The sequence below is a fragment of the Phoca vitulina genome, unplaced genomic scaffold, assembly GCF_004348235.1.
Source record: "Phoca vitulina isolate PV1807 unplaced genomic scaffold, GSC_HSeal_1.0 scaffold52, whole genome shotgun sequence".
Classification (NCBI taxonomy): domain Eukaryota; kingdom Metazoa; phylum Chordata; class Mammalia; order Carnivora; family Phocidae; genus Phoca; species Phoca vitulina.
In genome coordinates, this window is record NW_022589755.1 from 3,094,063 (window position 1) to 3,107,076 (window position 13,014).

Genomic DNA, 13,014 nt, shown 5'->3' on the forward strand with positions numbered 1-13,014 from the left:
AAAAAAACACACACAAAAAAACCCAGTAGACCAGATCAACGACTGGAAGCTGGTTCTTTGAAAGAATAAGATTGATAAACCTCTGGCCAGATTTATAAAAAAGAAAAGAGAAAGGACCCAAATTAATAAGATTATGAATGAAAGGGGAGAGATCATGACTAACACCAAGGAAATAGAAACAATTATTAGAAATTATTATCAGCAACTATGTGCCAATAAATTAAGCAACATGGAAGAAATGGATGCCTTCCTGAAAACTTATAAATCACCAAGACTGAAACAGGAAGAAACTGACAATCTGAATAGAACAATAACCAGTAATAAGACTGAAGCAGTGATCAAAAGCCTCCCCAAAAACAAGAGTTCAGGGCCAGATGGCTTCCCAGGGGAATTTAATCAAACATTTAAAGAAGAAATAATACCTATTCTTCTGAAGCTGTTTCAAAAAATAGAAATGGAAGAAAACCTTCCAAACTCATTCTATGAGGCCAGCATTACCTTGATCCCAAAACCAGGCAAAGACCCCATCAAAAAGGAGAATTTCAAACCAATATCCCTGATGAACATGGATTCCAAAATCGTCAACAAAATCCTAGCTAATAGGATCCAACAATACGTTAAAAGGATCATCCACCACGACCAAGTGGGATTTATCCCCAGGATGCAAGGGTGGTTCAACATTCGCAAATCAATCAATGTGATAGAACACATTAATGGGAGGAGAGAGAAGAACCATATGGTCCTCTCAATTGATCCAGAAAAAGCATTTGACAAAATACAGCATCCTTTCCTGATTAAAACTCTTCAGTGTATAGGGATAGAGGGAACATTCCTCAAGTTCATAAAATCCATCTATGAAAAACACACAGCGAATATCATCCTCAATGGGGAAAAGCTGAGAGCCTTTCCCTTAAGATCAGGAACACGTCAAGGATGCCCACTCTCGCCACTATTGTTTAACATAGTACTAGAAGTCCTAGCAACAGCAATCAGACAACAAAAAGAAATAAAAGGTATTCAAACTGGCAAAGAAGAAGTCAAACTCTCTCTCTTTGCAGATGACATGATACTTTATGTGGAAAACCCAAAAGACTCCACCCCCAAATTACTAGAACTCATCCAGCAATTCAGTAATGTGGCAGGATACAAAATCAGTGCACAGAAATCAGTTGCTTTATTATACACTAACAATGCAACTGTAGAAAGAGAAATTAGAGAAACGATTCCATTTACAATAGCACCAAAAACCATAAGATACCGCAGAATAAACCTAACCAAAGATGTAAAGGATCCATATCTAGGAACTACAGAACACTCATGAAGGAAATTGAAGAAGACACAAAAAGATGCAAAAACATTCCATGTTCATGGATTGGAAGAAAAAAATTGTTAAAATGTCTATGCTGCCCAGAGCAATCTATACCTTCAATGCCATCCTGATCAAAATTCCAATGACATTTTTCAAAGTGCTGGAACAAACAATCCTAAAATTTGTATGGAATCAGAAAAGACCCCAAATCGCCAAGGAATTGTTGAAAAAGAAAAACAAAGCTGGGGGCATCACATTGCTCGATTTCAAGTTATATTACAAAGCCATGATCACCAAGACAGCATGGTACTGGCACAAAAATGGACATATAGACCAATGGAACAGAATAGAGAGCCCAGATATGGACCCTCAACTCCATGGACAAATAATCTTCGACAAAGCAGGAAAAAATATGCAATGGAAAAAAGAGTGTCTCTTCAATAAATGGTGCTGGGAAAATTGGACAGCCACATGCAGAAGAATGAAACTCGACCATTCTCTAACACCATACACAAAGATAAACTCAAAATGGATGAAAGACCTCAATGTGAGACAAGAATCCATCAAAATCCTAGAGGAAAACACAGGCAGTAACCTCTTTGACATTGGCCACGGCAACTTCTTTCCATCTCCAAAGGCTAGTGAAACAAAAGTAAAAATGAACTTTTGGGACTTCATCAAGATAAAAAGCTTCTGCACAGCAGAGGAAACAGTCCACAAAACAAAGAGGCAACCCACAGAATGGGAGAAGATATTTGCAAATGACACTACAAAGGGCTGGTATCCAAGATCTATAAAGAACTTCTCAAACTCAACACCCAAAAAGCAAATAATCAAGTCAAAAAATGGGCAGAAGACATGAACAGACACTTCTCTGAAGAAGACATACAAATGGCTAACAGACACATGAAAAAATGTTCATCATCATTAGCCATCAGGGAAATTCAAATCAAAACCACATTGAGACACCACCTTACACCAGTTGGAATGGCAAAAATGGACAGGGCAAGAAACAATGAATGTGGAGAGTTTGTGGAGAAAGGGGAACCCTCTTACACTGTTGGTGGGAATGCAAGTTGGTACAGCCACTTTGGAGAACAGTGTGGAGGTGCCTCAAAAAATTAAAAATAGAGCTTCCCTATGACCCAGCAATTGAATTACTAGGTATTTACCCCAAAGATACAGATGTAGTGAAAAGAAGGGCCATATGCACCCCAATGTTCATAGCAGCAATGTCCACAATAGCCAAACTGTGGAAGGAGCCGAGATGCCTTCAACAGAATGGATAAAGAAGATGTGGTTCATATATACAATGGAATATTAGCCATCAGAAAGGATGAATACCCACCATTTGCATCAATATGGATGGAACTGGAGGAGATTATGCTATGTGAAATAAGTCAAGCAGAGAAAGACAATTATTATATGGTTTCACTCATATGTGAAACATAAGGAATAGCATGGAGGACATTAGGGGAAGGAAGGGAAAACTGAAAGGGGGAAAATCAGAGGGGGAGAGGAACCATGAGAGACTATGGACTCTGGGAACAATCTGAGGGTTTCTGAGGGGAGGGGGGGTGGGGAATGGGGTAGCCCAGTGATGGGTATTAAGGAGGGCATGTGTTGGGATGAGCACTGGGTGTTATATGCAAATATTGAATCAGGGAACACTACATCAAAAACTAATGATGTACTGTATGGTGACTAATATAATAATAATAAAAAAAACCTACTACTCTGAAGTAGGTACTGTGGCTACTTGAGGGTAATGGAACAGAAGCACAGAAAGTATCTAACTCACCCTACATCATCACATAGTAACAGAGCTCTAACAGAGACAGAGCTCAAAGTGAGACAATAAGATCCCAGCACCTACGTTACCTCCTATCATCTTCTATCCCTCAGCCTATAACTGTGCTCAGCTGATTTGAAATCAAGGCATCCAGTTTCCAGAGCATAAAAATTTATCTGAATAATTGACTTCTTATTTTCCACTCTGCCTCTAAGTCTTGTGAGGCTGGTCATTCATGTCACTCTGTCTTCTGAAGGATAATTGTCATTCCTCCTACAGAAGGGCAAGGCTACACAAGACCGTGTTTGGGGGTTGCTCTTCCAAAGGCACTAATGGAAGGATAACTTTATTTGAGTCAATGTGAATATCTTCCTAAGTTTCAAAAGAGCCGGGAGAAGAAATAAGCAGTTTCTAAAGGCAAGAAACTTCATTAGTAGATTTGACTCAATAGCAAGTCCTACACAAAGCAGACATTTTGTGGTTTGAAATAGGGAAGAAAAAGAAGGCAGACAGAACTTAGATTCTGTCAGCTCTAGAGCCCATGGCTGTTTTTTTTTTTTTTTTAAGATTATTTATTTATTTGACAGAGAGAGAGGGAACACAAGCAGGGGGAGTGGGAGAGGGGGAAGCAGGCTTCCTGCTGAGCAGGGAGCCTGATGCGGGACTCGATCCCAGGACCCTGGGGTCATGACCTGAGCTGAAGGCAGACGGTTAACAACTGAGCCACCCAGGCACCCCATGCCCATGGCTGTTTTAAGACGAGGTTATACCTTTGGTTTTATTAGTGGTGCTTGCCTCAATGAAAGACATATTTAAAATTAACGACCTCATTGTAGAACTTGAAGCAACATGAGGAGGACAAGCCATTATAAAGCTAGTTTGTGATTTTCAAAGAGCACGGTCTATATGCTCTGGGGAGAGAAATCTGAGGCTGTGTAGGATTAGTGCAATGGTCTTATCAAGGTAAGATAATCAAGCCGTTATGTAGACACGGGCTCCTTACCACCCTGCTACCGGAGGAAGCGACCTGACTGAAGGCATCTTGTGATTTAAGCATCCCAGGAGTTACAGATCAGCAATGTTATGGGCCTGCTGTGATGAGCAGGACAGAAAGGAAAGTGGCAAAAAGCACCTGAAAGGAACGTTCATGAAAAGCATCAGTTTGCGTTTCGGATCAGAATGACCATAATCACACCTAAAGACATCCGTTGCCTTCTTCTCAGATGGGGGTGCTCCAAGAACCAAGCAGCCCAACTGTGGTTAATTACCTGTCATTTTAACATTGGCACCATTGCTGGTTTTAACCAAACCAATGTTAAAAAGAAAAAGTAAAAATAGAGACTATTTTGACTTGGGATCTTGGATGGGATAGAGAGAGGAGGCTATTTGTGCAATCTCATTTTCATTCAAAGCAGCTCTTTGATGCCCTCCTGCAGAAGAAAGATTTAGGTAAACCAGCATGTGGGCCTGTGTAAACACTTGGATGAGAGAAGAAACAAAATCAGGATACGGACAAAGGGATAAGGTCTGTGGACTGCTGGTGATCTGCGAGGTGGAGAAATGTTCATGCCCAGCTGTCATGGTCCTAACGCCCCCTGGGGTGACTCGAGTTCATGGCTCTCTGCTAAATGGGGAAGGAATGTGAGGGAAAGTTGAGGGAATGTATAAAACAGACACCTCCAACAGGAAAGCCAGGAGGGCATTTTATTCTGGCTCCGTATGCATGAGGATTTCAGATACTGATTTCGGATGACAACCTAGGGTTGAGGGGGGGCAAGTTGATAAAATAAATGTCAGTATGTGGCGGGGTGGGGGGTGGGGGGGGAGGGCCCTACACAGGACCATGAGCAGGGATCTTGGATTGTGACAGGAGGACTTCATAAGATAGCAGACTGGAGTTCTAATCCCACTCAAGCACGATTTTCTGAAACCAGGATCCTCAACATGGATTCCTCAACATGGAAGATTACACGTAGCCACCAGGTGATAAATAGTATTTGGAAAGTCTTTATGAGCTGAGCTGATGTTACTTGAGCCTACATCAAGAATAGAAAAGCCTCATAACTGACTGGGGTAATTTCATTGTGTCAGTTGTGTTAGGCAGGTACCCACGATCACCGATGGGGGGCAGCTTTCAGAAACCTTGTTGAATCAACCTCTGACTTCACATCTTTAATGCCTTTCCATCTGTCATGCCAAATGGGACAATCCCATACAAATGGGCAACCTAGACAACCGACATGAGGACTGAAATAAGGTCGAACCATTTGCAAAAATTGCTCAGTTAAAGAAAAAAGGAGACAAGTCTCAAAACAAGGTCTAGTTCTAAAGACCCCACCCTTAATCTGAGCATTGTGCTCCCCACCTTGAATGGCAAGCTGGCAGAAGAAATTCTGGCAAGAAGAAAATTCTGACCCTAAGCCACAGGGAGTAGGACACTCTGCCCTGATCCTAATGCAGCGGGGATGAGGCTGAAGAGGGGGCACTAACAGAGTGAACAGGGCAGGTCCTTACCAGTCAGCCTGAGCCTCTGATTCCCATGCAGCATCGTTCTCCAGGAACATCCCCTTTTCTACCCACAGCCACATTTTCTGCAAGTTTTCACAATGCTTGAGGCAGAATGCTGTGTGTACCATGTCCGAGGTATCTTGCAAATGCAGGGACACTTCTGTGACCTGGGCCGTGGCCTCCTTCACAAGCTGCTCCTCTTGGGATTCGTAGAGACAGTACAAAATCTCCTTCGTGTCGGTCACCGAGGAGAAGGGTCTGTTCTCGGCGGACCTTATTCTGCATTCCAGTAGCTCCTGCTTGACCTCCGTGGACACCGGGAGCCAAACGTGGTCCCCAGCTCCCTGGCCCTCTTTTCATTGGCGAGGCCGAATAGGAAGCGCCCCACGGGGGCCAGGTGGGGGTTCTTGAGTCCTTCTTCCTTGGACAGCAGCCTCTGCACACCCCCAATGTTCCAGCTGGGGCTCCCCACGTCTTGGTGGTCCTCGCTGCCCAGAACGTAGAGCGCAGCGGCCAGGAACTGCTGGACGCTCAGGTGGATGAAGCAGTAGCAGCCCTCACGGTCTCTGCCCTTCTGGAGGATGCTCCTGTCCAGGAAAGGGCGCAGGTCAGACTCGTCCATGCCCAGCCTGCGCAGGTCGTGTCCATCAAACACCGAGGTCTGCGCCCACGTGCCCTCGGCGGCCAGCAGGCACAGGGCGTGCAGCGCAGCCCCGAGGTGTGGACCTGGGCAGCTGCCCTGCACGGGCGCGAACCGACTGCAGAGAAAGCACAGCAGCAGCAACATGGTGGTCTGGCAGGTGGGGCGGGGGTCCTCGCCCTCGTCCATCTGCAGCCTCAGGCAGGTGCACACCATCCAGCACATGGCGGGCGCTGCGCCCATGCGGAACAGCGCCGCATTGCTCTTCATCAGGTGGAAAGCGCGCAGCGCCTGAGCCTCCCCTCCAAAGTGTCCCAGGAAATACGCCCTCCTGTCGCGTTCTGAGAGCCCTTCCATCTCCACCAAGAGTGGCCGCTCCACCAGGAACTGCAGCTCCCTCAGGGCCTCGGGCCGCGTGGTGACCAGTGGGGTGGCCGTGGGTAAGAACTTCCTTGTCAGCAAGCTCCCCAGGAGGACAGGTGCAGGTCTCTGCAACCTCCAGTCGCCACACAGGTCGTGCACCAGCGCCCCCACCCCCAGGGGCACGCGCAGCTCCTCAAAAGCATCAATGATGAACAGGAGTTTCTGCGCCTGGGCGAGGACCTGCGGAAGGGCATCCTGTAGGTCTGGGGCGCTCTCGGCCAGCAGCTCTGCGAAGGAGCACATCCCCTTGCGGCTGAGCACTTTGCAGCTGAGATAGAAGGCACGGGGGCGGGTCTGTGCGAGGTTGTCCTGCGTCCAGTCCAGCATGCACTTCTTGGCCAGAGTGGTCTTCCTGACGCCGGTGGGACCACCGTGTGTGGAAATGGCCCTGCAAGTATTTTAGGATTACAGAATGGGATCAGTGTCTCATATCTTTGGGTGACAGTGTGAATGTTTTCACTGGCTCCAGGCCAAAAGTTCTTCTTCCAGAGTTGCTGGACTTTCTCTTTGAAAATACTTCTATATTTATCCTGTTTACCTTCAGTGATAGGAGGTAGGGGATAGGAAGGATATAGCTGGTTATTCATTAGAAAACAAAATACTTTGTGTTAAGTAGGAAAGAGACAATAGAGAAGTTTATAAAGAACTACCTGACACCAAGCTCATCCAGGAAGATAGGATACAGACCTGGCTTTTCTCCTTTCAAAACTTCCTTTGCTTCTTCTGGGTTTCTGACATCTTCTTCCTGTACATGTGTAAGTGCTACAAGATACAAATTAAAAATGAGCTTGACACAAAAACATGTGAATTTCTTTTACCAGAGATGTGGTGTTAAAGCGGGCTCCAAGGAGTGCAGAATCTAATCTCTGTCTATATCATGTGCTGGGAGGTGCAACAGCCAGGTTTATAGAGATGAACAGAGTAAAGGACCTTCTAAACCAAGTCACCTGCCTCTCCTCTGTAGACCCATAACAAGAAATATTTGTTCTAGTTGCTCTACCAAAACTCAATGTGATCTATTGAAACTACTTGTCTATCCTTCCCGCTGGACTAGACTGTGCACCAGGATATCAGGAGAGAGACCTTCATACGGCCCAACCCATTATAGCTGCTCAAGTATCTGAGTAAACAAGTGATGTCATGCCCATGTGGAATGCCAGACAACTCCTGAGTATCTGCCCAAGGTAAATGAAAACGTGTGTATGCCAAGACTAGCACATGAAGGTTCATAGCAGCGTTATACAAGGCAGTTACAAAGTAGAAAAAATTCAGACATCCACCAATGAACGGACAATCAAGTGTGGCATATCCACACAATAGAATATTACTCTGTAATAAAAAGGGATGAATCAGTGATACATGAAATAATATGGACAAACTTCAAAAACATTATGCTAAGTGATGAAAGATGACAGGAAAGACCACATGTGTCCAGAAAAGGCAAGTCTAGAGAGACAAAATAAAGTAAGGGTTGCCTGGAACTGGGGGACAGAGACCAGGGAGTGACCACATGTGGACATGAGGGAACTTTTTGGATTGATGTAAATGTTGTAAAATCAGATAGTGGTGATGGTTGCAAAACTCTGTACGTTTACTGAAAGTTAGTAGTAGCACATTTAAAATGATTGAAATTTATGGATACATAGATTGTACTTCACTAGGGTCATTAACAAAAAATACTAGCAGGCTGACTTGAGCAACTCACTGACGTTAAACGGACCATAGAGCCCATTCAGGAGAGTCACCCACCTACGGCACATCTCAACTTTCTCATCTGGGAGTTGAGATTACTAAAGTCTGAGCATCTGAGATTGAAAAATCAAAGAAAAACTCCATACGGTACACAAATTTTCTGTGAACTACAGGAATTCCAGTTCTCTCCAATGGTCCTTCCCTTGCTTTGTTCTTAAGTGAGGGAGGAAGGCATTCTCTGTGAGGCAACTGGTGATTATAAATAGTGGCAAAAATGAGGTTGGAGAGATGGAGCTCCCAAAGGGTGGGGGCAGAGAGGACACAACGAGGTGGGGTATGTGTCCCTTGGCTTGCTCCAACCCTGGGTGTTCTAAGACCAACCTGGCTCCTTTTCTTCTGCACACTGTTGGGTTTCTTCCAAGTTTGCACATTTTGGTTCTGGAGTCCTGGTGATCCCTGAGAAAAGAGGGGGCATTATAGGCTTGTCACTAGGTTAGTATTGAAACTTCTACCCAGGGAGAGAGTTATGTTTGACAACTGGGTCTCATACTTAAGCCCCGATGACATAAAAAGGACCTTAACATGCTACTGGAGATAAAGTGTGTCAGGCCACGATCTCAGGCTTCCATGCCTCTTCTGGCTTCCTATGGTGGCTTCTTATGCAGTTGAGAACACACAGTGAGTGTTCCATGGGAGGGAGGTGTATGCACAATAATCTCCAAAGGCCCAATGAGCCACAAGACTGAAGAAAAAGGCTGACCAGTCCAGCTTGACAAGAAATGGTTTATTTAAAAATTTTATTTATTTGACAGAGAGAGAGCACAAGCAGGGGGAGCAGCAGGCAGAGGGGGAGAGAAGCAGGCTCCCCGCTGAGCAGGGAGACTGATGAGGGGCTCTATCCCAGGACCCTGGGATCATGACTTGAGCTGAAGGAAGATGCTTAACTGAGCCACCCGGGTGCCCCCAAGAAATGGTTTATTAAGGGGACAGAAGTGTGTCTTGGGCAGCTCCAAGACCAGCATATCTCCACGACCCTGCTTTCATAGCCCTAGAGGCTGGGAGTACGAGCAGGGGTCCATCCAGGAGGAGGATGAGAGTGGGTATGGGCCACAGTCCTATCTCCAGAGCAGGTCAAGGACGTTATGCCCTGAGGATGTACTTAAGGGTGTAGTTAAACAAAAGGAAAGACTGTGAAAGTGTGTGCGTGTGTGTGTGTGTGTGTGTGTTTGGGGTGGGGGTGGTGGAGCTCAAGAAAGCTGCAGGTCACAGAGTGCTCATCATGGTGGATTTATCCTAGGTGGAGCCAGTCAAGTTCACACGTGAGAGAAATGAGCACGTGTGCACAATTACTCTGTCTTGAGGGCATCAGAAAGCTTTCATGGATTAATTTCCTGGTTTCTGATGAGGTAGATAAAACCACACTGTCCAGGGAGGGAATATAGGAACAGGGTGGAGTCCTGAAAGGAGAGGAAGTACTTTAAGCTCAACACTGGATAAAGAAGAGGTGAGTCTAGGAGAGTCCGGAAGAGATTCCCAGGAGGCAATTGGCTGTGGGCATCTAAAGTTCAGGGAAAATGCTGGTCTGAAGTTATCCTTTGGAAAGACTTCAGGCATAAATAGCCAGTAAGACTCCAAGGGATATCTACCAGGACCAGGATGCTGAGTGGTAAAATGGCCAGCCAGTCATCCATTTTGAAGATGAGGCAGAAGAACAAGAATTCTGAAAGAACGGAAGAAAAAATAATCCTCAACAAGCAACAAGGCAAAGGCAACAATGTCATAAAAGCCAAGGACAGGGTTCTGAATGAAGAATTCTCTGTGCTTTTAGCCCAAACACTTAATGGAACGAATACAACTTTTTAAGCAGGCAGTATTCCTTAAAGCACTGCCAAATATAAGATCTGATGGACCACCAGTCTACCTTTGACCTTTATTTAGGTCATCATCGTGGAACCTTTTAACACACTTGTGTATTGGTAGAAGTCAGGACACCCGGGGTTGAGATTATCAATGGTTGTGCCTTTGCTCTTCACACCACCCTCCCGTTTACTGTTGCCTTGAGCCCAAGTCATATCATTAAGGATACTGGGGATTTGGGATGTTGAGAGGAGAGAATGTTGAAAATCACTAACTCAAAAATCCTTTTGGCTGGGGTTAGCAAACTTAATTTTCTTGCTCCTGCAAAGGGCCAGACAGTAAATATTTCCTGCTCTTCGGGCCACACCTCTCATCTCTGTCCTTGTAGGGCAAAAGCTGTCACAGACAACATATAAGCAAATGAGTATGCCATGTGCAAAGAAAACTTCGTTTATGAATACTGAAGTTTGAGTTTCATATGATTTTCATAGGCTATAAGACAGTCTTTTGATTCTGCCCGCCCCCCCCCCCCCACCATTTAAAAATATAAGAACTGTTCTTAGCTTGTGGGAAGGTCAAAAGCACGTGGCAGGTTGGATCCGGTTTGTGAGCCTGGTTGGCCAACTCTTGCTGCAGGTCAGTCTAAAATCCAGCTTGTCCAGATTCCAAGGGAAAGCTCACCCTTTCCTGCATCTGTGTGTGCTTACTGACTTCTGGTATAAATACCGCCTCCCTGAGCTCCCCAGGTCTCACTCCTCACCCACCTGCATGGCAGCAGAGAGGAGGGCTTGTCTTTCTTTGCATCCTTAGTGCTCAGCACCGTGTCTTGTCTAATTAAAACAAGCTCCTGAATTCCAAAATCTCACATGAAAAGTAAATGAGGTAGCTTATCTAATGCTGGAGGCTTGTTCCAAGAGACTCCAGAGCTGCTTCTGGTAGAGGAGGAGGTGGGGGAAACCCACACTTTTCAGAGCCAGATCCTTATAGGTGCTACGCTCAGAGTTTCTTCATGCTATTTCCAAATTTATAATCTCCAGAGGCCAGCTAGGGGTGAAAACCCTCACCTGTCCATTGAAGACAGGGAACATTAAGCTAAAAACGGATCCCTCGCTGGAATAAAACTGGTCTTTTTTTTTTTTTTTAAGGAAAAAGAAAATTGTTGGTAAGGCAGAGCTGTTTTGAATACCCTTGCCAAAGAGGAAGACAGAAAAGGTCCCCTAGAGCAGAGTGCTCTCCAAAACAAATATAACATCTGTCACAAAAGCAAGCTACCTATGTAATTTTGTATTTTCTAGTAGCCACATTATGAAAGGTATAAAGAGGTACAACTAATTTTCATAATTTTTGTGTATCTAAAATGCTAACGCTTAGATGTGTAGTCAGTGTAAGAGTTGCTCATGAGATGGTACATAAAAGCATGCCGTTAAAAGCCCATGTGTATTCCAGCCTTGTAGCATGCTTGAATCCAACCAGCCACGTGCCAAGTGTGCTAACTGCATACGGCCACTCTGTTAGGCAGCAGAGCCCTGGACATTATAAAACCTTGGGTGCACACGGGCATCATCTGGGAAGCTTTCAAGAACCCCACACCTAGGGGAGACACAGATCATTTAGCGAAATCAGAGTCTCTGGTGACCAGTTCTGGACATCAGTGTATTTGAGCTCCTGAGGAGATTGCCCAGAACGGTAAAAGTTGACAACCACTGACCTAAAACACTGTTCTCTACTCAGGGGCCATTTGGCAGGGTCTAGAGACATTTCTGGCTGTTGCAAGTGAGGGGAGTGTGCTCCTAGCATCTAATGGGTGGAGGTGCTGGGATGCTAGCACTGGGGTCCCAGGGATGCTGCTAAATATCCTGCAATGCAAAACAGGTCTCCTCACCCAGCCCCAAATGCTATTAGTGCTGCTGATCAAAGGGAAGGTAGGGGTTTGTGAGTGTGTGGAAGGAAACATGAGTGGGAGCTGAAAACCAAACAGAAGGTGTGTAATAATTTAACATCTTGGATGTATATGAGAATGGGATCCAGAATATACTCCAGGAACAGTCTTAGAAAAGAGAAGGGATATAGACTGAGGAGGCCGGGGAAGGTATACAATACCTGGACAGAGTAGAAATAGCTAGAATGAGAGATACCTCCAGACTTTATGAAGGTCTAGCATTTCAGTTCAGGACAGGGGGCCTCTCCAAGGCTCAATGTTATTCCTATACATGTAAAACCCTGGAGGCTACTCCTCCTTCCTCCTATGACACTGCGTGGGCTCATTTCTACTTACCCCTGAACTCATCCTTTGCTTTCTCAGACAGATCTGTTCGGTTCATCTTGTCAAAGACCTGGATGGTCACCATCTCTACCCAGTGGCTGGGGCAGTGGTTGGTGAGAATTTCTGCCAGTTGCTTCCCATCAGCCTCCTCTACCTCTGTCTCAGGGATGTGCTGTAACTCATCTTGCAGGGAGAGGGGTCTCAACAGAGACTTGAACTGGCTCAGCTCATCCTGGCTGAGCTGCTCCAGGACGGGCTGCAGGCTGAAACCCAGCTGTGCAGAAGGTCCCATCTCACCCTGCATGAGAGATCCAAGCTTTGGGCATTAAAGAATTAAGGAGAAAAATAAAAGAGATAGCAAATTGGTATTCCTGTCTTAAATACTGGTTGCTTCTGTGCCAGAAACTGGGCAATTCTCACTCCCGACCTGCTGCTTTAGGAACCAACTCTCCAAAATAGGAAAAATTCACACAGAACTCCCTTAGTTTTTGCCTTGACACAGTGGTTCCCATTTTGAGATTCTGGGACTC

The 13,014-nt window shown here is 45.3% G+C and overlaps 1 protein-coding gene across 1 annotated transcript in view; it reads right to left on the reverse strand.

Moving 5' to 3' along the window:
* The window catches only part of NLRP2 (NLR family pyrin domain containing 2), a 46,763-nt gene extending 33,987 nt beyond the window's left edge, over positions 1-12,776 (reverse strand). Inside the window, 5 exon segments of the mRNA XM_032388905.1 lie at positions 5,616-5,925; positions 5,928-7,043; positions 7,046-7,210; positions 7,360-7,434; positions 12,497-12,776. Coding sequence (XP_032244796.1) covers positions 5,616-5,925; positions 5,928-7,043; positions 7,046-7,210; positions 7,360-7,434; positions 12,497-12,776 — 1,946 coding nt within the window.
* Positions 12,777-13,014: the final 238 nt, after the last annotated feature.